The 24,788-nt window shown below is 41.8% G+C and overlaps 1 protein-coding gene and 4 non-coding genes across 13 annotated transcripts in view; 3 read left to right on the plus strand and 2 right to left on the minus strand.

Annotated features, from left to right (window-relative positions):
• Nucleotides 1-1,638: 1,638 nt before the first annotated feature.
• Nucleotides 1,639-24,788, minus strand: part of LOC138417273 (low affinity immunoglobulin gamma Fc region receptor III-A-like) — a 30,358-nt gene continuing 7,208 nt past the window's right edge. For 3 of the 9 annotated variants that reach the window (XM_069547120.1, XM_069547093.1, XM_069547144.2), the window contains exons 5-6: nt 22,479-22,668; nt 21,226-22,386 (exon numbers count right to left, since the gene is read on the minus strand). In XM_069547120.1, coding sequence (XP_069403221.1) covers nt 22,490-22,668 — 179 coding nt within the window. In that variant the 3' untranslated portion in view covers nt 21,226-22,386; nt 22,479-22,489. Of the gene's footprint in view, nt 4,429-21,225; nt 22,387-22,478; nt 22,669-24,788 lie in introns of those variants that run through there. The other 6 variants (XM_069547101.1, XM_069547079.1, XM_069547130.1 and 3 more) reach the window with 3 other exon arrangements.
• On the minus strand, nt 4,806-4,888 carry TRNAL-CAG (transfer RNA leucine (anticodon CAG)). Its single transcript has one exon. It is a non-coding gene; the product is annotated as a tRNA-Leu (tRNA).
• Nucleotides 5,550-5,621, plus strand: TRNAG-UCC (transfer RNA glycine (anticodon UCC)). Its single transcript has one exon. It is a non-coding gene; the product is annotated as a tRNA-Gly (tRNA).
• TRNAD-GUC (transfer RNA aspartic acid (anticodon GUC)) lies at nt 6,505-6,576 on the plus strand. Its single transcript has one exon. It is a non-coding gene; the product is annotated as a tRNA-Asp (tRNA).
• TRNAN-GUU (transfer RNA asparagine (anticodon GUU)) lies at nt 18,859-18,932 on the plus strand. Its single transcript has one exon. It is a non-coding gene; the product is annotated as a tRNA-Asn (tRNA).

Genomic DNA, 24,788 nt, shown 5'->3' on the forward strand with positions numbered 1-24,788 from the left:
TGCAAGGCAAACTCTGAGCTTCAGTTTCCCTTCTATTTAATGGGGATGATGATCAAATAGTATCTCAGTTTGCTATGAGGGTACAATTAAGTATGTGAGAAGTGAAGAAGAATGTTAGGCTAGGCATCTAGTATTGAGCAATAAATATTCACTATTACTAATCATTACTAATTGATTGTTGACTGTGTACAATTGAATTTAATCATCACAGCAACATAACAGTGTATTATCTCTTTTGAAAGTGAGGATCCAGAGGTTAAAAGAGGTTAAAAAATTTACTCAGTATCCATATCTATTAAGTCGGGGAACGTGGGTGGTGGGGAGAGTTGGAATTAAGAACTATGTCCTGCCTACTTCTGCGTTCTGTGCACTCTTACCTCACAAACAGACCATTAAAAAAAAGAAAAAAAGATTTTCCCTCAGATATTGTGAAATTGTACATATTATTCCTTTAGAACACAGTTGGATGCTGAGCCCTGAGAGAAAAAGTATATTTTATTGTATCTTTGCATTATTCATTAAGTGAGTATGTGCTTTTTATAGCAAGTGACTGAACCCGGGGAATATCCACAGGCTCAACTTTACTACCAGTTAAATGACATAAGAGAAGGGTGAGTTTGTGTAAGTTAGTTCCCAGTCAGCCCAAAGACTCATTTTTATCTCAGAAATGAAAGTGGCCTTGGTTAGCGGAATGCTACATTATATTTAGCTAAGGGTTATCTCCTGCATATTGAGAGGAGATTGCAGTAACCACCCACCTGTAGTCTGGTTGTCAGCTCTCATTTTTAACTGCTTTTTCCTGCACCAGGCCCAAGTCTTTTGTGACTTGGCTTCACACTGAAAGAACTTGCAAAAAAGAGATGATATCACACACATATTCTGTATTATACTCCCCGTTCCCTGAATGTCTTTCCAGCTTCCAACATTGACCACCGCAACCTGTTTGTAACTTCTCAAGCAGAATGATGGCAGCTACAAGGTTTGGAGTTTCCTCACATTTCAACAATCTCTCTCTCTAAACAGACACAGGTTATAAGAAGGAGAATTTCATCATGCTTAGTTGTGAAAACACTTCCGATCTCATTTGGATGGTATCTATTTTTCTACAGAGAGATTTAAACAAAACTAACCACTTCATTGCCAAAGAAAGGCAATCCCAAAGAATGCTCAAACTACTGCACAATTGCACTCATCTCACAATAAACTATGGAAAATTCTGAAAGAGATGAGAATACCAGACCACCTGACCTGCCTCTTGAGAAACCTGTATGCAGGTCAGGAAGCAACAGTTAGAACTGGACATGGAACAACAGACTGGTTCCAAATAGGAAAAGGAGTACGTCAAGGCTGTATATTGTCACCTTGCTTATTTAACTTATTTATATGCAGAGTACATCATGAGAAATGCTGGGCTGGAAGAAGCACAAGCTGGAATCAAGATTGCAGGGAGAAATATCAATAACCTCAGATATGCAGATGACACCACCCTTATGGCAGAAAGTGAAGAGGAACTAAAAAGCCTCTTGATGAAAGTGAAGGAGGAGAGTGAAAAAGTTGACTTAAAGCTCAACATTCAGAAAACGAAGATCATGGCATCTGAGCCCATCACTTTATAGGAAATAGATGGGGAAACAGTGGAAACTGTGTCAGACTTTATTTTTTTGGGCTCCAAAATCACTGCAGATGGTGAGTACAGCCATGAAATTAAAAGGCGCTTACTCCTTGGAAGGAAAGTTATGGCCAACCTAGATAGCATATTGAAAAGTAGAGACATTACTTTGCCAACAAAGGTCCATCTAGTCAAGGCTATGGTTTTTCCAGTGGTCATGTATGGATGTGAGAATTGGACAATGAAGAAAGCTGAGCGCCGAAGAATTGATGCTTTTGAACTATGGTGTTGGAGAAGACTCTTGAGAGTCCCTTGGAATGCAAGGAGATGCAACCAGTTCATCCTAAAGGAAATCAGTCCTGGGTGTTCATTGGAAGGAGTGGTGCTAAAGCTGAAACTCCAATACTTTGGCCATGCAAAGAGTTGACTCATTGGAAAAGCCCCTGATGCTGGGAGGGATTGGGGGCAGGAGGAGAAGAGGATGACAGAGGATGAGATGGCTGGATGGCATCACCTACTCGATGGACATGAGTTTGGGTGAACTCTGGGAGCTAGTGATGGACAGGGAGGCCTGGTGTGCTGCGATTCATGGGGTCGCAAAGAGCCAGACACGACTAAGCGACTGAACTGAACTGAACCACTTCATCTACTTCTGAATGACTATTGCTGATGCTTTAGATACTTTGGGGATTGTTTCCTGTTAATGTGCTTCCCTGGTGGCTCAGAGTTAAAGAATCCCCCTACAATGCAGGAGATGCAGTTTGATCCCTGGGTTGGAGGACAGCATGGTATTTAAATGTTTTTGTATTATGTATATATAGTCTTAGTTTGATTCCTGTAATCACAACTATTGTGATTAAAATATTAATTGTTTCCCAAAATATTGAAACAAAATACATTCCATTATTAAAAAATCAAAACTTCCTACAACCCTTCCAATGAAAGATCAGCAGTTTTGGGAACTCCCTGGTGGTCCAGTGGTTAGGACTCTATACTTCCACTGCCTTGGCTGGGTTTCTGTCCGTGGTAGGGGGAGTTAAGATCCCACAAGCCTCGTGGTGGTGGTGAGGGCAGAACAAGAATAATAGCAGTTCCTTGCCCCACTCCCAACTGCTACTATTCCTAACAGGTAACCACTGTTTGTTGTTGTTGTTGTTGTGGTTAAGACCTTTTTATTTTGCAATAATTTTAGATGAACAGAGAGTTGTAAAGATACTATAGAAAGTCGCTGTATATCCTTCATCCACCTTCTCTAAATGTAAAGGTCTTACATGGAGCCTTGGAGCAATTAAGCCCAAGCTCTGCAACTACTGAGCCCATGTGCCACAACTACTGACACCTGCACGCTCTAGGGCCCTTGAGCCACAAACAACTAATGAGTCCCTGTGCTGCAACTGTTGAAGCTGGAGCACATAGATCCTCTGCTCTGCAGTGAGAAGCCCAGCTAGAGAATAGTCTGCCACTCCCTGCAACTACAGAAAGCCCACATGCAGCAATGCAGTCTCAGTATGGCCAAAAATGAATGAATGAATAAATAAAGAAATAACACAGTGTCAAACAATTTTTCACATTTAGAGAAGTACTGGTTAGGTATTTGGCAGAAGGAAAGTGAAAGTTGCTCAGTCGTGTCCGACTCTTTGCAACCCCATGGACTATACAGTCCGTGAAATTCTCCAGGCCAGAATACTGGAGTGGGTAGCTTTTCCCTTCTCCAGGGGATCTTCCCAACCCAGGGATCCAACCCAGGTCTCCTGGGTTGCAGGTGGATTCTTTACCAGCTGAGCTACCAAGGAAGCAGATTGTCCCCCAATTTGGGTTTGTCAGACTTCTCATGATTAGAGTGGGGGTTTGGGGGCAGTATATCACAGGGTGAAGTGCCCATCTTATTGCATTATATCAGGAGGTATGTGATACCAATGTGACTAAACTCTGGTGATCTTAATCTTGATCATTTGGTTAAGGTTCAGCTTTGTTATTTTTTCCGTGTCTCTCTTATGGATACACTCTTATCTTCTTTAGTTTAGATACAGTATCTAATTTAACTTTTTACCCTCTGTTTTAAGCAGCCACTGGTATACTGTAAGTGCTCAAATGAGACAGAGTAAAAGTTTGAAAGGGAAAGGATATTCCACATTAAAGATCTAAATCAGATAGACCAGTGCTTTCAAACTTTAATATGCGTGAGAATCATTTGAGAATCTTACAAGACGTGGATTCAGTAAATCAGAGGTACAGCTTGAGATTTTTGTTTCTAATAAGCTCCTAGGTCATCTCACTCAATCCTCACAAGAATTCTGTCTCCATTTTACAACAAGCAAACTAATGCTCAGAAAAGTCAAATACATTTCCCAAGGTTATAGTCTAGTAAATAACAAAGAATGTGAACTTTCACTAACCAACCTAAAGATCCTTCCATCTTCATGCTTATGAACCTCACACATTCAGCCTCTTCGGATTGACAGTTCTTCTCTCTTCTGCAAAGGACGACATTTTTCTATAACCAGTTCCTCTCAAATGAGAAAGTGGCTTTTTTAGGTCTTGAAGAAAAAGTTCTTGAAATAACGCCATGAGTTTATTCTCCCTCTCTATTACTTTTCCCTGGGTTTGGTATGTTGATTTCTTTCCCTGTTTTTTGGTGGTACAGCAAGCCTACTGAATAAAAACTGGTGGTGGGAGCAGTTTGGCAAGATGGTGGGGAATCAGTCTCACCAAAGCTTGACGCTACAGTCTTGAGCACAAAAGACTCGAGTCAATTGCAAATTAAGATCTGGACTGAGGGCTTTTCTCCATGAGGTGAAGAAGCACTGAGGAACTGGAGTCTAAAGGAAAGAAAAAAAAAATTGTAACTAGGGATAGATCTAAATTGGAGAAGGAATTGGCAACCCGTTCCAGTATTCTCGCCTGGAAAATTTCATGGACACAGGAGCCTGGTGGACTACAGTCTATGGGATCACAAAGAGGCAGACACGACTGAGCGACTAACACACAACGCATATATAGATCTAAATAGATTCAGTTTTATATTCAAAGTGAAGCACACTTCATATGTAGATAGGGAGCATTAACAAGTGTTGATAAAAAAAAGCTTTGATTACAAAATAAAGGGTTGATTAATCAATAGTCGTTTCTCCACGAATTCAATCCTACTTGTTGATTGGAAATAAATAAGAAAAGCCCGAAGAAAACGATTTGTTGTTGTCAGAAGTGGGATTCGAACCCACGCCTCCAGGGGAGACTGCGACCTGAACGCAGCGCCTTAGACCGCTCGGCCATCCTGACACACGGGAAGCCTGGTTTCTTATTTCCTTCTAAGACTGTCAAAAAGTGCTGTAGAATGATGTTACTTTCTCATTTTAAATAAAGCTACAACTCCTCCCTGGACTTCTTCGCAAAATAGGGAAAATAAAACTGTTTCTGACTCTTATTTCCTACGTCATCACCATCCTAAACTGCAAAGATCCATTTCTCCAGTGCCCCTTCGAACGTTCCTCTCGCTCCTTCTCTTGGGAGACATAGCCACACCAGAGCGGACTCGTTTGTTGGCTGCTCGCCCTTGGTCCCTTCTCTTCAAATCGCCCTTACCGAATGCAACACCCTGTGGATCTAGTCCTGGGGCGGCGCCAAGCGGCGGAGCAGGGAGTTCGGATGACAGAAGGCGGGGGCATGGGTAAGAAAACGCTCTGCCGAGCGAGGCGTTGGCTTTCCCTCCTGGCTTCCCGCTGTTCCGTCCTTCCAGCTCCGGGCCCCTGGTGATCTCTGGGTTTCAGGCCCTCGTCCTTCGTTGGCGGGGCCGACTAAGAAGAGTAAGGACGGGGTCCATCCTTGCCTAGAAAAGGCTCTGTGTATTTTGGGGTTTCAGACACAAAACAGTACTGAAAAACATTTGCAGTCATAGCCTCTATTACTCTTATACATGTAATTCGAGAAACTTACTAAGCAAGCGTTGGTGGTATAGTGGTGAGCATAGCTGCCTTCCAAGCAGTTGACCCGGGTTCGATTCCCGGCCAACGCAGGTGTTTTTCTTTTCCTTCTTCCACGCTAACTAAATGAAGAGAGAAGCAGAGCGTGCGACGTTTTTTGCAGTTTAAAGCCTGAGCGAAACTCAGAACTGAAACTAGAACTGCAGCCATACCTCACTTTCTCCCTCGACCTCATTCTCTGCCCAGCTACATTTTGGAGGGATTCGAATCTGAAGCGTTGCTTTTCTCTCTTACCTTCCCTCCTGCCTTCCATTTCAAACTTTCAGCTCTTGAGAAATCTCTGGGATCTTCCGGATGTCCTGTCTGAAACTGAGCTTCAGAAAGGGGCCATGGTTTTATACCTTCGAGACTGATACAGTAGCTACAAGCTGTTGGGCCCTTGAAACTGGCGAATGTGTCTGAGGAAATGCATGTCAAAGTCTAGTTAATTGTAATTAATACATTAATTAATTGAAGTAAATTGTTGTAAAAAGTTAAACAGATACTCCATTTACCTATTGCAGAACGTTAAAGTACTTTACGAACGACTTGGTACGTTATGAATCCACTTGAATTTCAGTTGTGAATGTCATGAAATCTAAATATTAGTCATTTTTTTCCAATGAAAATTTAACGTCTGAGTTGAAATGTGGTATCTGTAAATGTAAAAATGCTTACCAGCTTGAAAATTATGTAAAAAAAATCTAGTTCTTATTTCGGAATTTTGGGTTAAATCACATTATTAAAAATATCACCTGTTTCTTACTTTTTAAGGTGGCTATTAGAAAGTTTAAATTACACGTGGAGCTCCTATTATGTTTCAATTGCAACGTGACAGACTAGATACAGTAAAATGACAGCCATTTTTCAAGGAGTGACTATGGCAGTTTAGAAGTATCTTCCTAACGAGCAATTTTACGTATGTAGTTGTCGTTTTCCTCGTTAGTATAGTGGTGAGTATCCCCGCCTGTCACGCGGGAGACCGGGGTTCGATTCCCTGACGGGGAGGCGAAAGGACTGGTTTTATTTTGTCCTCCCACTGCCAAAACAAAGACTGAACAACTTTCGGAGAAGGCAATGGCACCCCACTCCAGTACTCTTGCCTGGAAAATCCCATGGACGGAGGAGCCTTGCAGGCTGCAGTCCATGAGGTCACAAAGAGTCGGACACGACTGAAGCGACTTAGCAGCAGCAGCAGCAGCAGCAGCAGCAAACAACTTAAGGCACTTTCCAAGAGTACTTCTCTTGCATGCAAATTTCTTCGATCCTGGTCAAGAGCAGATCCTGGTCAAGTTGCTGCGGTTATTTTGACCCCCGGTTTGCGTTAAATGCATCGAATCATCAATCCTGCAATCAAGTTTCCACCTGCTCTGCAGCTAAGTGGGCCATCCCTGTTGTTTTCCTGCGGCATACTTGAATCCCATCCCAGCATTCAGGCTCTGCCTTAAACCTTGTACTCCAGATTTCCACCTTTTTTCCTTCTTATTTTCTCCTGCGTCGACGATTCACTAAGCTCTCATTCGCTCCCTTCCTTCATATTGCTTTTCAGTAGGGGCCGACCTACGTTCTCAAGCCCACACTCTTTGCACTGCCATACTACAGGGAAGAATGCAATTTATGAAACAAACCTCTTCTCTACAAGGGATGATGAAGAATAAACCAAGATCTTATGTCTAAACTGGTTTACAAAGAAATGAGTCACTGGTTTGACAGTCAGAAGGCCTATTGTTTGCTTATTTATCACTAAAAACGGTTGGCGTGTTTGCAAGTCGTTTAACTTTTCTGGGCTGCAGTTTCTTAATAAGGGAGAGGAGCTAAAATACAGTTTTTAGACACTTTGCAAGGCTAGAGTCCTTTGAAGTAGTGCCTTGTGTAAGCACCTGGTAGATATTATGTGCTCATTTTTCCCCAAAGGATAATATTTTTCCTGAATATAAGGATAATATAGAGTCCTTACAGAAAATGCAGAAAATAAGCCACTCACAAAGAAATAAAAGGCACGCATATTTCCATCATCCAGAAGATCTCTATTACTATTTTGCTGTATGTTTTATCTCTTTGGCATTTTTAACTGCAAGGTTAGAATCATACTGCACACATTTTTAAAGCTACTTGAATGTTTACTTAAACGTGAATATTTCTAAATTGATTAAGTACTAGTCTAAAACATTAGTTTAATGACCTCATTGTTATACTATATGGCTACATCATAATGTCTTTAGCAAGTCTCCTATTTTTGAATATTTATGTCATTTCCAGTGTCTTTTCCTCCTCTAGTAGGACAGCTCTTAAAATCTCTGCTCAGTATTCTTTTAGACTTTCAGCTGTTATTTTTCCCCTGGCCTCCCTCGAATCAGTACATAGCAGGTACTGCTGCTGCTGCTGCTAAGTCGCTTCAGTCGTGTCCGACTCTGTGCGACCCCATAGATGGCAGCCCACCAGGCTCCCCCGTCCCTGGGATTCTCCAGGCAAGAACAATGGAGTGGGTTGCCATTTCCTTCTCCAATGCATGAAAGTGAAAAGTGAAAGTGAAGTCGCTCAGTCGTGTCCAACCCTCTGCGACCCCATGGACTGCAGCCTTCTAGGCTCCTCCATCCATGGGATTTTCCAGTCAAGAGTACTGGAGTGGGTTGCCATTGCCTTCTCCATAGCAGGTACTAGGGTGAACCAAAGATATGAAATATGATTCATTTGCAAATTGTTTTCCCCTGATGATGCTCCCTGCTTTCTGAAATTTATTCCTTCAGTTTCCAGCCCATCTGGCAGCTCTAAACTGTATCTTGATGCATGAGGTTTAAGGCTGGTTTTCAGCATGTTCGTATGCCTGACTCTGTCTGACTGGTGAGTGCTCTCAGAATGAAGATATTACCCATTGTCGTTCCTTCTTCCAAGGCTTGAATCCTCTTTATTTTCTATCTAATTTAATTGCTCTTCAGATATTTGATAATATACACACAAATAATGACCCTGGAGGAGGGCATGGCAACCCAGGTATGCCAGAATTCTTGCCTGGAGAATCCCATGGACAGAGGAGCAGGGTAGGCTACGGTCCCTAAGGTCACAAAGAATTGCATAAAGGTTGCAAAGAAATGACAGAAATGACTCAGCACACATGCACACACACAAGTAGTGAAGCTTATAAAAACCAAAGGAATAATAAATATAAAATCCAAAATAAGACTCCTTACTGGGAAGAAGAAAAATAGAGGAACATTGGAGTCTTCTTCTGTTTCATTCTTAAGCAGAGTATTGATATACAGGAATTTAAAATTTACATAACTGGCATCAGGTGGCATGTATTCTTTTGCAACTAGCATTTTTTCCATTAAATATTAGTTTTATGGGATTCATTTATGTTGAAACACAGAGCTAGGAATGTGTTTAGCTAGGAATATTCTGAAGACTTAAAACATTTTTAAGAGTATGTATTTCAAAAATTCTCAATTATTCTTTATGTATGTAAATAAAAGTGTTTTTGTACCTTATAAAACTGCTCTCTGGGTAATGTCAGGGCAAATACTATGTTAAACCTTTCTATTCATCTCCAAATTAGTTGATTTTTAATAACTGTTGGCTCTATTTTATACAGCTGTCACTAGACAAATGATGCTTCTACCTGAACCCTGGTTTCAGTTTAATTCAATCGCTCAGTTGTGTCTGACTCTTTGGGACCCCATGAATTGCAGCACACTAGGCCTCCCTGTCCATCACCAACTCCCGGAGTTCACCCAAACCCATGTCCATTCAGTCGGTGATGCCATCCAGCGATCTCATCCTCTGTTGTCCATTTCTCCTCCTGCCCCCAATCCCTCCCAGCATCAGGGTCTTTTCCAGTGAGTCAACTCTTCGCATGAGGTGGCCAAAATATTGGAGTTTCAGCTTCAACATCAGTCCTTCCAATGAACACCCAGGACTGATCACCTTTAGGATGGACTAGTTGGATCTCCTTGCAGTCCAAGGGACTCTCAAGAGTCTTCTCCAACACCATAGTTCAAAAGCATCAATTCTTCGGCCCTCAGCTTTCTTCATCGTCCAACTCTCACATCCATACATGACCACTGGAAAAACCATAGCCTTGACTAGATGGACCTTTGTTGGCAAAGTAATGTCTCTACTTTTCAATATGCTATCTAGGTTGGTCATAACTTTCTTTCCAAAGAGTAAGCGTCTTTTAATTTCATGGCTGCAATCACCATCTGCAGTGATTTTGGAGTCCCCCAAAATAAAGTCTGTCACTGTTTCCACTGTTTCCCCACCTATTTGCCATGAAGCGATGGGACCAGATGCCATGATCTTCGTTTTCTGAATGTTGAGCTTTAAGCCAACGTTTTCACTCTCCTCCTTCATTTTCATCAAGAGGCTTTTTAGTTCCTCTTCACTTTCTGCCATAAGGGTGGTGTCATCTGCATATCTGACGTTATTGATATTTCTCCCTGCAATCTTGATTCCAGCTTATGCTTCTTCCAGCCCAGTGTTTCTCATGATGTACTCTGCATATAAGTTAAATAAGCAGGGTGACAATATACAGCCTTGGCATATTCCTTTTCCTATTTGGAACCAGACTGTTGTTCCACGTCCAGTTCTAACTGTTGCTTCCTGACCTGCATACAGGTTTCTCAAGAGACAGGTCAGATGGTCTGGTGTTCCCATCTCTTTCAGGATTTTCCACCATTTATTGTGGTCCACACAGTCAAAGGCTTTGGCATAGGCAATAAAGCAGAAATAGATGTTTTTCTGGAACTCTCTTGCTTTTTCAATGATCCAGCGGATGTTGGCAATTTGATCTCTGGTTCCTCTGCCTTTTCTAAAACCAGCTTGAACATCTGGAAGTTCACGGTTCATGTATTGCTGAAGGCTGGCTTGGAGAATTTGGAGCATTACTTTACTAGCTTGTGAGATGAGTGTAATTGTGTGGTAGTTTGAGCATTCTTTGGCATTGCCTTTCTTTGAGATTGGAATGAAAACTGACCTTTTCCAGTCCTGTGGCCACTGCTGAGCTTCCCAAATTTGCTGGCATATTGACTGTAGCACCTTCACAGCATCATCTTTCAAGATCTGAAATAGCTCAACTGGAATTCCATCACCTCCACTAGCTTTGTTCATAGTGATGCTTTCTAAGGCCCACTTGACTCACATCCAATTGTGGATGTGACTGGTGATAGAAGCAAGGTCCGATGCTGTAAAGAGCAATATTGCATAGGACCCTGGAATGTTAGGTCCATGAATCAAGGCAAATTGGAAGTGGTCAAACAGGAGATGGCAAGAGTGAATGTCAACATTCTAGGAATCACTGAACTAAGATGGACTGGAATGGGTGAATTCAACTCAGATGACCATTATATCTACTACTGTGGGCAGGAATCCCTTAGAAGAAATGGAGTAGCCGTCATGGTTAACAAAAGAGTCCAAAATGCAGTACTTGGATGCAATCTCAAAAATGACAGAATGATCTCTGTTCGTTTCTAAGGCAAACCATTCAATATCACAGTAATCCAAGTCTATGCCCTGACCAGTAATGCTGAAGAAGCTGAAGTTGAATGGTTCTATGAAGACCTACAGGACCTTTTAGAACTAACACCCCAAAAAGATGTCCTTTTCATTATAGGGGACTGGAATGCAAAAGTAGGAAGTCAAGAAACATCTGGAGTAACAGGCAAATTTGGCCTTGGAATATGGAATGTAGCAGAGCAAAGGGTAATAGAGTTTTGTCAAGAGAATGCACTGGTCATAACAAACACCCTCTTCCAACAAGACAAGAGAAGACTCTACACATGGACATCACCAGATGGTCAATACCGAAATCAGATTGATTATATTCTTTGCAGCCAAAGATGGAGAAGCTCTACACGGTCAGCAAAAACAAGACTGGGAGCTGACTGTGGCTCAGATCATGAACTCCTTATTGCCAGATTCAGACTTAAATTGAAGAAAGTAGGGAAAACCACTAGACCATTCAGGTATGACCTAAATCAAATCCCTTCTGATTATACAGTGGAAGTGAGAAATAGATTTAAGGGACTAGATCTGACAGATAGAGTGCCTGATGAACTATGGACGGAGGTTTGTGACATTGTACAGGAGACAGGGATCAAGACCATCCCCATGGAAAAGAAATGCAAAAAAGCAAAATGGCTGTCTGAGGAGGTCTTACAAATAGCTGTGAAAAGAAGAGAAGTGAAAAGCAATGGAGAAAAGGAAAGATATAAGCATCTGAATGCAGAGTTCCAAAGAATATCAAGGAGAGATAAGAAAGCCTTCCTCTGCAATCAATGCAAAGAAATAGAGGAAAAGAACAGAATGGGAAGACTAGAGATCTCAAGAAAATTAGAGCTACCAAGGGAACATTTCATGCAAAGATGGGCTTGATGAAGGACAGAAATGGTATGGACATAACAGAAGTAGAAGATATTAAGAAGAGGTGGCAAGAATACACAGAAGAACTGTACAAAAAGAGATCTTCACGGCCCAGATAATCATGATGGTGTGATCACTCATCTAGAGCCAGACATCCTGGAATGTGAACCCTGGTTTAGCATAGGGGAAATGCATCAAATTCCTCCAATTCCTTTCCCCCAGAATGGATAATCATTGGATATCTTGTCTCAATAAGTAGAAAACTTTTTCTTAAAATTAGGAAAGGATAGATGTTGATACTGAATTCCCTGTCATCTTCTGCAGAACTAGCAGCAATTGTATTAACATTTTTTCTAGCCTTTAAGATATTGTCCAAGGGTTTTATGTATGTGTTATCTCTGTCATACAAAAATCACTTATTGGAATGAGATATGCAATTAGGCTGACCTCAGCCACTTAGGCTGGATGAGGCGACGAAATGTGGTGGCTGGGCACATGGGTCTCTCGTGCTCCCCGGGTTGGAGTTTCGGCTCTCTGTCTCAGTTCCCTCATCTGTCAGAGGGGATAAAGATCATAATTACAACTTTCAAATGAGTTAGTTAATGTTTAGAATAGTGCCTGGCAACACTCAAATATTAATTATTCATTTTATCACTAAAACAAATTTTAATGCCCATGGTGGGAAGATGTTTGGGTTTTTAAAAGAAAAAAAAAAAAACCCACCTCATCCCAAGAAGGTAAAATATTAGTAGAACATGGATAGAAAAAGAGAACAAGTGCATCTCAGTCATCCCTTAGTCCCCAGTTTTTCTTATACTTCAGTGTAAGAAAAGCAGCAGAGGCCACAACACCTGACCGATGCCTTCACCATGACCTATTACTGCCTGCCTGCTCTCTCTGCTATTCCGGCTCTCTTGGTGCCAAGATTGGGTGGAGCCTGCAGTTCCCACAGATGGCTACAAGCAAGGGTGACTACAGAAGTTTGCTGAGTAGTGGTCAGACTGACACTGAGCGCTTGTTAATTGGACTGTGGTTCAGGTAGCCCTGTCCTGGGAGACATTTAGGGACAGGGACCTATATCCAGGACCTGCAGCAGGCTGGCTTAAATGAGACCTGCATATTGGGAGGCACTGAGTGGGCTCCTTGGAAGTGACTATCTAGAGTTTCTTAGAGTTGGCTAGCAGTGGTATGGGGAAGGTTTCTGGAGTGTATGCTGCTGCTGCCAAGTCGCTTCAGTCGTGCCTGACTGTGCGACCGCATAGACGGCAGCCCACCAGGCTCCCCCATCCCTGGGATTCTCTGGAGTGTATAGGGAGAGCCAGAGCAGAACCCAGAGGAAGATTCCATCTGAGGAGTTCATTGGTATGGCACTGACCAATCAGAATAGTTACTGGCTATTTATTCCTCTCACTGTAATATGGTGAAATTGTATTTCATTTTTTAAAAACAGATTTATTTAACAGAAAATACTGTTTAACATACAGTCTAAACATTGACGGTTAGTATAGTATTCCTTACCCACGAGCACATGTAAAACACTGAGCGTTGGCTAATTCTGATATGCTCTAGTTTTAGTTACTCAGTCTAAGTATTTTTCAATTTTCATTCAATTTGTCTTTATCATGAGTTATTTAAAAGCAATTTTTAAAAAGTCCAAATACATAAGGTTTTTAAAGTTTGTATTTCGTAATTGCTTTCTGAGTGAAACATCATTCAGTTCAAAGTTACATATGTAGTAGTGACAATTTCATGAGTATATTAAGACTTGTTTTATGGCCTCATACAAAGTAAATTGAGAAGAATGTATAAACTAATTATTGGTCGCAGAGTTTTATATACATATATAATTGGTTGCAGAGTTATATATATATGTACATAAGGCTTTCCTGGTGGCTCAGACAGTAAAGAATCTCTCTGTAATGCAGGAGACTCGGGTTCCAGCTCTGGGTCGGGAAGATCCCCTTGAGAAGGGAATAGCAACTGACTCCAGTATTCCTTCCTGGAGAATTCCATGGATGGAGGAGCATAGTGGGACAGGACTTAGCGGTTAAACCACCATATACATACAAAACGTTAATGTGTTAGTCACTCAGTTGTGTCCGATTCTTTGCCACTCCATGGATTGTAGCACACCATGCTCCTCTGTCTATGGAATATTGTTAAACTTGTTTTAATAGACCTGTTAAACAAGTCTCAATATACTCATGAAATTGGTACTACTACATATGTATCTTTGAACTGAATCTGCTCCTAATCTGGAATCCGTTTATATATATATATAAAGTCAAGCTTGTTCATTTGTTTATATGTAAGATGATGCTGTCAAAGTGCTGCACTCAATATGCCAGCAAATTTGGAAAACTCAGCAGTGGCCACAGGACTGGAAAAGGTCAGTTTTCATTCCAGTCCCAAAGAAAGGCAATGCCAAAGAATGCTCAAACTACCACACAATTGCACTCATCTCACATGCTAGTAAAGTAATGCTCAAAATTCTCCAAGCCAGGCTTCAGCAATATGTGAACCATGAACTTCCAGATGTTCAAGCTGGTTTTAGAAAAGGCAGAGAAACCAGAGATCAAATTGCCAACATCCGCTGGATCATTGAAAAAGCAAGAGAGTTCCAGAAAAACATCTATTTCTGCTTTATTGCCTATGCCAAAGCCTTTGACTGTGTGGACCACAATAAAAGGTGGAAAATCCTGAAAGAGATGGGAATACCAGACCATCTGACCTGTCTCTTGAGAAACCTGTATGCAGGTCAGGAAACAACAGTTAGAACTGGACATGGAACAACAGACTGGTTCCAAATAGGAAAAGGAGTATGTCAAGGCTGTATATTGTCACCCTGCTTATTTAACTTATATGCAGAGTACATCATGAGAAACACTGGGCTGGAAGAAGCACAAGCTGGAATCAAGATTGCAGGGAGAAATATCAATAACGTCAGATATGCAGATGACACCACCCTTATGGCAGAAAGTGAAAAGGAACTAAAAAGCCTCTTGATGAAAGTGAAGGAGGAGAGTGAAAATGTTGGCCTAAAGCTCAACATTCAGAAAACTAAGATCATGGCATCTGGTTCCATCACTTCATGGGAAATAGATGGGGAAACAGTGGAAACAGTGTCAGACTTTATTTTTTTGGGCTCCAAAATCACTGCAGATGGTGATTGCAGCCATGAAATTAAAAGACACTTACTCCTTGGAAGGAAAGTTATGACCAACCTAGATAGCATATTGAAAAGTAGACACATTACTTTGCTAACAAAGGTCTGTCTAGTCAAGGCTATGGTTTTTCCAGTGGTCATGTATGGATGTGAGAGTTGGACGATGAAGAAAGCTGAGGGCCGAAGAATTGATGCTTTTGAACTATGGTGTTGGAGAAGACTCTTGAGAGTCCCTTGGACTGCAAGGAAATCCAACCAGTCCATCCTAAAGGTGATCAGTCCTGGGTGTTCATTGGAAGGACTGATGCTGAAGCTGAAACTCCAATACTTTGGCCACCTCATGTGAAGAGTTGACCCGTTGGAAAAGCCCCTGATGCTGGGAGGGATTGGGGGCAGGAGAAGAAGGGGACGACCGAGGATGAGATGGGTGGATGGCATCACCGACTCGATGGACATGGGTTTGGGTAGACTCCGGAAGTGGGTGATGGACAGGGAGGTCTGGCGTGCTGTGATTCAAGGGGTCACAGAGTTGGACACGACTGAGCGACTGAACTGAACTATTTGATTTATCAAATACTGAGAGAAGTATGTTGAATTCTCCCACTGTGGTGATAGATTTGTTAATTTCCCTCTTGGTCTAATAATTCTTGCTTTTATATTTTAATACTATTTTAATAGATACATATGTGTTTAGAGTTATTATGTGTTTATCATGTGTTTAATCTTTTATTAGCATATAGTGACCATCCTCTTCTAGTGATGATTTATTTCTTAAACTTTAGTTTGTCCACTATATAGCTATTAATATATACAAACTACAAACTTGTTTTTCCTTCGAATGTTTCTGACATCAGTTCAGTTCAGTTCAGTTACTCAGTTGGGTCTGACTCTTTGTGACCTCATGGACTGCAGCACTCCAGGCCTCCCTGTCCATCACCAACTCATGTCCATTGAGTCGGTGATGCCATCCAACCATCTCATCCTCTGTTGTCCCCTTCTCCCCCTGCCTTCAATCTTTCCCAGCATCAGGGTCTTTTCAAATGAGTCAGTTCTTCACATGAGGTGGCCAAAGTATTGGGTGTTTCAGCTTCAGCATCAGTCCTTCCAATGAATATTCAGGACTGATTTCTTTTAGGATAGACTGGTTGGATCTCCTTGCAGTCCAAGGGCCTCTCAAGAGTAACAATTCTTTTACATTCAGTCTTTCTGTTTAACATCATTCTTCTAAACAAAATAAGAATAAAATATATTTTAAAAATCCACTTTTGTTTTTAACTGGCACATTTTCTCCAGTTATATTTGTTGTGATTACTGATATATTTTGGATTTATTTCACTATCCCATTTTGTACTTTCTTTTTGCCTCAATTTTTCTTTTATTCTTTTCCCACCTTCTTTTGGATTATCATGTGTACATGCAAAGTGAAGTATAGGAAATGTATATGTATATAGAATAAACTTGAAAGTTATTTTTACTTTTTGTGGCCAGGATGAAAGTAGTGATTCCCAAACTAGGACTTCATAGACAAGTAAAAATTCCCCCCAAATGTTGGTGACCAACATAGGGTTGCTAAGTTTTTGTTTTACTAACTTAGGAAATTGATAAAACAATCACAGCCACATCAACTCTCATCTATCCTCATCTTAATGTTATAAAAGAAGGGACATTTAAAAACAAAAATTTAAAGTGTGAAAAAACAATGTTGGCTTGGAGGTCATTTGGCAAGCTTATCTGAGATACACACACACACGCACACACACACACATATATATATAGTGTGTAATCTCATTTCACTGGAAATCAGTGAAAAGTTGGATATGCACCTAGTCTGGAACCCATTATTACAAGGATGGTGGTGCAGAAGGAAGATGGAGATTCTATGTGTTGGTTTCAGAGGTGCCCTGGGACTTGGACAACAGAGAAAATCGCTTCTTGTGAGTGCCTGGGTTCAGCGAAGAACTGGTGTTGTAACCTGGTTGGGTATGCAGAGAAGATGCAGCTCAGGAAGTCTGGGGTTTTTAAATGGCTCAAGAACAAAGAGAGGAGCTTCTCTCCAAACTTTAGCAGGCCCAGCACTGGCCAGAATCCCTAGGTTGATTTCGTTGGATAAGGGCCCGTGAATATTTGAATCTGGATTATGTCAGAGTGAAAGTCCTTCAATTACAGGCATTTATAAACTCTATGTTCTGTCTGGGAGCCTAATAAGGTAGTAGAAATCCTTCTAAACAGCTGGAATTGAAGATTAGTTTTGTTTCACTATGCTCCTTTACTTAGATATAACATTATTCCAGACTTGATTGGACATGTGATGCAGTATTTAAAATTTTCACAGTAATAATGTTATTATAAGTTAACACTCACACATGAATGCATAAACTGCCTAAATCGGCAAAAAAAGTATGGTGATGTACTTCTCTGAGCAAAACCAAATGAACTCCTGAACCCTCAGCGTTCATTTTGGATTCCCCCCAAGAAACCCATCTGTGTGGATCACAACAAACTGCAGAAAATTCCTAAAGAGATGGGACTACCAGACCACCTGACCTGCCTCCTGCAAAACCTATACGCAGGTCAAGAAGCAACAGTTAGAACTGGACATGGTACAACAGACTGTTTCAAAATTGGGAAAGGAGTAGTTAAGGCTGTATACTGTCACCCTGCTTATTTGGCTTATATGCCGAGTTCGTCATTTCAAACCCCAGACTGGAGGAAACACAAGCTGGAATCAAGACTGCCGGAAGAAATATCAATAACCTCAGATATACAGATGACATCAACTTTATGGCAGAAAGAGAGGAAGAACTAAACAGCCTCTTGAAGAGGGTGAAAAAGCAGAGTGAAAAAGCTGGTTTTAAACTCAACATTCAAGATCATGGCATCCAGTCCCATCGCTTCATGGTGAAATAGATGGAGAAACAATGAAAACAGTGACAGACTTTCGCCGCCAAATCACCGCGAACGGTGACAGCAGGCATGAAATTAAAAGACGCTTGCTCCTTAGAAGAAAAGCTGTGACAAACCTAGACAGTGTATTAAAAAGCACAGACATTACTTTACCAACAATGGTCCGTATAGTCAAAGTTACGGTTTTTCCAGTAGTCATGTACCGATGTGAGAGCTGGACAATAAAAAAGACTGAGGGCCAAAGAACTGATGCCTTCGGACTGTGGTGCTGGAGAAGACTCTCGAGAGTCCTTAGGACTGCAAGGAGATCCAACCAGTCCATCCTAAAGAAAAATCAACCCTGAATATTCATTGAAAGGACTGATGCTGAAGCTGAAGCTCCAATACTTTGGCCACCTGATGCGAAGAGCTGACTCATTCGAGAAGACCCTGATTCTGGGAAGGACTGAAGGCGGGAGGAGAAGGGGACGACAGGATGAGATGGTTGGATGGCATCACCGACTCAGTGGTCATGAGTTGAGCAAGCTCTGGGAGTTGGTGATGGACAGGGAGGCCTGGCGTGCTGCAGTCCATGAGGTCGCAAAGAGTGGGACACGACTAACCGACCGAACGACGACGAAGAGTCTGGTTCATTCACCTTTGGCTGCTCCCGTTTTCTTAGCATCTTCCGGGTAGAAACCGAGTCCTGTCTCAGATCTAAGCAGGTGCTAATGCGGGAAAAGGACCCACTTCTTTCTGGGCTACTTACTTCCTGGAGGGGGATGTCTCTACCAATTCCTACGCCGGTCTCAACCATATTGGAGACACAGAACACTTCGAGTTTGTTTTTCAGTGACCCGATTTGGAAAGGTTTGCTTCTACCATCTGTCTCTGTGGCGCAATCGGTTAGCGCGTTCGGCTGTTAACCGAAAGGTTGGTGGTTCAAGCCCACCCAGGGACGGAGTGTAGCAATTTTGACCCTTGAGGCAGACCTGTCAGTTTCTCACCGGAAACCAATAGCATTAATATTGTGAAAGTCTGCAAATTTCCACCCAGCCTGCATCCAACCTACTACTGTTTTTTTGTTTGTTTTAGAAATTGAAGTATAGTTGATTTGGGATTTTCCCTGTGGCTCAGCTGGTAAAGAATCCGCCTGCATTGAGGGAGACCTTGGTTTGATCCCTGGGTTGGGAAGATCCCCTGGAGGCGGGAAAGGTTACCCACTCCAGTATTCTGGCCTGGAGAATTCCGCCAACTGTAAAGTCCGCCGGGTCGCAAAGTTTGCCACCACCGAGCGACTTTCACTTTCACTTCCATAGTTGATTTGGGCTCCCCTGTGGCTCAGCGGTAAAGCATCCGCCTGCCAGTGCAGGAGAAGCAGGCTGGATCCCTGGGTCAGGAAGATCCCTTGGAGAAGGAAATGACAACTCATTCCAGTATTCTTGCCTGGGAAATCCCATGGACAGAGGAGTCTGGTTGGCTACACTGCATGGTGTCACAAAGGAGTCGGACACGACCTAGCGACTCAGCAACAATAGTTGATTTGCAGTGTTGTGCCAATCTCTTTGGCATAACACTGTATAGCAGTGTCGTGGCGCTTTGTGGCACTGTATGGCATTTTTCTGTATAGCAAAGTGACTCAGTTATACACATAATTATAAGTTAATCCCAAGAAATTGGATATAGTTTCTTGTGCTGTACAGGACTTTGTTGTTTATCCATTCTCAGTGTAATTGTTTCCGTTACCAACCCCAAACTCTCAGTCCTCCCCTCTCCCTTCCCTCCTCCCCCTTGGCAACCACAAATCTCATCTCTTTCATTTCACTGTGTATTTTGCTAGCAGTTTCTAAACAAAGGCTGTGTGAGATCAGGGCTGCAACCAGTAAAGCAATTTTTGCTTGCTTGAGTAAGGTTCTACTAAAATTGCATCATGAGACTGATGCTTTAAAAATATTTACCAACCAAAGTAAGTAAGCATTCATAATCCAAAACTGGATTCTTTTACCCTACGTCTGCCTGTCTTGCCCGTTATACTGGTATTCTTAACCTGTGAAACTGTGTTTCCTGACCTTGGGCCCTCAGTCATGCTACGTCCTGCTGGTTAACAATTTTTGGAGAACCTACCTTCTAAATATTTGAATAGCCATCTTCCTTTTCTGCCTGCTGATATTTACTTTCTGATTACTTGCCCCCTGAGTTACTGCAATAACCACCTTGCTGCCTAAACAGTCTCCTGTCTTCAATTGTCCTCTTCTTTCCAGCCTCCAGAAAGCCAGAGAGGCTTTCTTTAGAAAAGATCTGTTCTGCTTAAAATCCTTCAATGACTTGCAGGGTAAATGACAATCTCCTTAGCTTGGAAGGCAGTGCCTTTCAAGTTCTGGCCGCTGAACTCTTTCCTGTCCTTCACTGACTCTTTAGACTGCAACAGAACCAAACCACTTTCTTGACACCCGCCACCGCCCACCCCCCACCCCCCCTGGCTTTTGAATCATTGCCCATGAGCCTTCAGCACCTCTCCTTTTCGCCTGGCGAACTCTTAGTCGTCCATTACCACAACACCAAATATTAAGCCTCTTTTCAGTAGCCCTTTCTTCATCCTCTATTTATGCTTTTTATTTTTCTTACTAGAATGAAAATTGCTCCAGGGAGTGATCCTGAGTTGTTCATCTTGACATCTTCATCAGCTAAACTCTAGCTTGGGGACATCCTTGGTGGTCCAGTGGTTAAGAATTTGCCTTCCAATCCAGGGGATATGGGTTTGATCCCTGCCTTGGAAACTAAGATCCCACAAGCCCCAGGGCAACTAAGCCCCCATGCCTGCAATTAGGGCCAGCCTCAGCCAAACATAAGAAAAAAAAATTTTTTTTTAATTGGCACTTAAGTACTAAGTAAATGTGAGTTGAATGTTTAACGTTTCCAAATGTCCTTGTCTCATGTCCAAATCTAATATCCCTATACTTCTAATATTCTTATACCAAACCTGAATTGTTGGCTTGGCATAAAGCTCATAGTTGACCTACTTCTTTCCTAGCTCTACCTTTTCTTACCTGCCCCATGCTCTAAAACTACCTCTAATTCCCATCCATCCTCCTATCCCAGACTACTTATAAAAGTTCCCCTTTGCCCAGTTGCGCCAACAAGATCTGATGAATTAGCAAGTTGACTTGAGTTGTGGTGAGATGGTTGTGGAGAGGAGAGGGGTTTCTCATTAACTAATCTCTGATAAGATTTTAGGCAATGGGAGCACAAAAGGATTCTATCATTCATATTTTATTATCATGGTTTTTCCATCTTCTATCTTACAATAACATGCAGAATCTTGTAAAATGCCTTACCGGATCAAGAAATGTTCAGTTTAAAGCTTCTAAAACACAAAGAGAGATAGCTAAAACTTTCTTCCATAAGCAAAGATTGACCTCCCCTCTACTCCATTATTACTGACATGCTGAAGGATTTCAAAGTTTCATGATTTAATTCAGTAGAGTTTAGTACATTTAATAGTGGTTATCCAACATTTGTTTAAGGGTGATGTGAATAAAGCTGAATTAGATATTGAAGTGAAAATTCTGTTTTTTTATGCCCCTTCTCTCTAATTTTCAGTCTAAAAGCATCCTCATCTCCTGCTGACCCCTTCCTGTGAAGTTGTGGGTGACTTTTTCTTGTAATGCTTTCTCGGTTTAGACCCTGATATATCTTTGTTCACTGGGCTTAATTTGGGACAGCAATATTCCTTCCAATGAGCTTATTCTGTGTTTTCTTTTGCAAATCCTCCAACCCCTAACCCCCTTCCTGGACCATTTTCTACTCATGACGTTGAGAGGGTTTATCACTGTATACTCACAGACTCACACTGTATACTTTTGACAGGGGCTAACCTGGAAAACTCAATCCTATCTCACTTCTGTGATTTTCTTTTACCTCCACCGTGGTTCATGTTCTAGGAAGACAGCCCAGGTGGTGGTCTGGTCTTGTCTATACTGGACTGCCCTGCTCTTTCTCAGCCACCCTCGTCATCGGTTGTGCTCTCTTCCCTAGACCCCCAAATGTACCCACAGACTAGAATGAGTTTTAGGGTGCCTTAAAGGCAGTCAGCCTGCAGCAGCAGATGTAGACCACCATCCAGCTGCCTCTCCACCACGAATTCTCTTATTTACGTATCCATTTATTTTAGCACAATATTCATACATCAGGGGTGATCTTTGAGAGTCTGTGTTGTTGTTCTCTTGGGACAGAATGGTTGGCATAGAGAAAGCAGCCATGTAGCTCTGAGACTTCTATTTCTGGTAATGCAGATATTTACTGGTCCTTCACTGTTGGCACTTTCTTTCCATCAGAGCCTAGAAGAAATAGAGTTGGGTGAAGGATCCTCAGATCCTTAGTCTGAAGTGTAATTTTCCTGCTGCTCCCAGAGATGCCTGTTGGGAGATGGTAAGGCTGTGAAATTAGAAAGAGGTTCATAGATGTTGCTTTTTTCACCCCCATGGGATGGAGATGCTGGTTTTATTACCTTCATTTGTCCTAAGGGCCCTTGCTCCATGTGACTTTGCCATTCCTCCATTCCTCTGAGTTTTGAAGGTGTCTCTGTACAGAAAAATACAACCACGTGTCCACTGCAAACACGAGTCCCATCACCAGACAGAAAGTGATTTGGTGCCAAGGTGGAAAGAATGACGAGACGGTTTGTGAAGTTCCTAGACCTGAGCAGAGGGATGAGAAAAAATGACATTTGTTTAGGCAGAAAATTGGAATAAACAGTGAGGTCATCAATGTGAAGTCTTTCTGACACCTGCTAAGAAACAAATTCTATTGAATGTGGGGGAGTCTGGAAGAAAGCCACAGCTTCCTCCCACCAGTTTTGGATTCTAGTGCTTCTTGAGCAATAGTGTTTTCATGTTTGATGGAGGTATTTGTAGCTGGGTTTTGTGTGAGATCGTCAACCCTGAATATTCATTGGAAGGACTGATGCTGAAGCTGAAGCTCCAATACTTTGGCCACCTGATGCAAAGAGCTGACTAATTAGAAAAGAGCCTGATGCTGGGAAAGATTGAAGGCAGGAGGAGAAGGAGGTGACAGAGGATGAGATGTCTAACTCAATAGACATGAGTTTGAGCAAACTTGGGAGTTAGTTAACGACAGGGAAGCTTGGCATGCTGTCTATGGGGCTGCAAAAAGTCGGACATGTCTTAGCGACTGTACAACAGCAATGAGAGATATCAAAGTTTAAGTTGTTGTGAGAACACTGTTTTTTAATTCAGTAACTTTCTCTTGTGTCTCTTGTATACTCATTGTATTCACCCCACTCAAGGAAATAAAAAAAAAAAAACAAAAAAAAAAAACCAACCAACACACACAAGCAAGCCATTGAAATCTACTACTTATCCTACTTATTGTCAGAAAATATTTCTTTATCAAGGCTCAGTAACTAAGAACCCCAAATGGAAAGAGGTAGAATTTGTTGGTTCTCAACCTCTTAGCCGTTAAGATTGTTTTAAAGTCATTCCTTGCTGTTGTCTATAAGGTAGTAAGATTAGAGTGGACTTTTAGTCTCAATTTTTAAAATCTTAATTGTGATATAATTTTGAACGTAAAGAATGGATGCCAGTAAAGTACAAATAACTCTCAGATAGTCTTTACCTAGCTTTACTAATTGTTTGCAATTTGCCCGCATTTTCTTTATTGTTTGCTCTCGCTTTTCCTAGCTATTTGAGAGTATTTACTTTCAATTTAAATTGTGATGAAGTTATTTTCTATACAAACTATGGCATTGTTTTGTTAGACTCTCAGAAGATGTGTGTCTATCTTGCTGTCTTATTACATGTAAATTGTTTCGAGTGTATTGTTGTTGTTCAGTCACTCAGTCATGTCAGAATCTTGGCGACCCCATGGTCTGCAGCATGCCAGGCTTAACTGTCCTCCACTGTCTCTCAGAGTTTGCTCAAACTCATGTCCGTTTAGTCAATGATGCCATCCAACCATCTCCTCCTCTGTCGCCCCCTTCTTTTCCTGCCCTCAATCTTTCCCAGCATCAGGGTTTTTATCTCAGTCTGATTCCAGGTGGAAGTTTTGGGAAATTAGGAAGCACCATGGCAGGGCATCTCTGACCCTGAAGGATGGTGCTACGGAAACTGGAGATGTTTTCTAAGTGATTTGGAAAGTAGAATTCAATATCAGTTCAGTTCAGTCCCTCAGTCATGTCTGATTTTTTGCGACCCCATGGACTACAACACACCAGGCTTCCCTGTCCATCACCAACTCCCAGAGCTTGCTTAAACTCATGTCCATTGAGTCGGTGATGCCATCCAATCATCTCATCCTCTGTCGTCCCTTCTTCTTCTGCTTCAATCTTTCCCAGCATCAGGGTCTTTTCCAATGAGTCAGTTCTTCACATCAGGTGGCCAAAGGAGTGGAGGTTCAGCTTCAGCGTCAGTCCTTCCAATGAATATTCAGGACTGATTTCCTTTAGGATTGACTGTCCTTGCTGTCCAAGGGGCTCTCAAGGGTCTTTTCCAACACCTCAGCTCAAAAGCATTAATTCTTAGGCGTTCAGCTTTCTTTATGGTCCAAATCTCACATCTATACATGACTATTGGGAAAACCATACCTTTGACTAGACAGACCTTTGTCAGTAAAGTAATGTTTCTGCTTTTTAATATGCTGTCTAGGTTGGTCATAGCTTTTCTTCCAAGAAGCAAGTGTCTTTTAATTTCATGGCTGCAGTCACCATCTGCAGTGATTTTGGAGCCCAAGAAAATAAAGTCTGTCACTGTTTCCATTGTTTCTCCATCTATTTGCCATGAAGTGATGGGACCAGATGCCA

Source organism: Ovis canadensis, chromosome 1 (genome assembly GCF_042477335.2).
Source record: "Ovis canadensis isolate MfBH-ARS-UI-01 breed Bighorn chromosome 1, ARS-UI_OviCan_v2, whole genome shotgun sequence".
Taxonomy (NCBI): domain Eukaryota; kingdom Metazoa; phylum Chordata; class Mammalia; order Artiodactyla; family Bovidae; genus Ovis; species Ovis canadensis.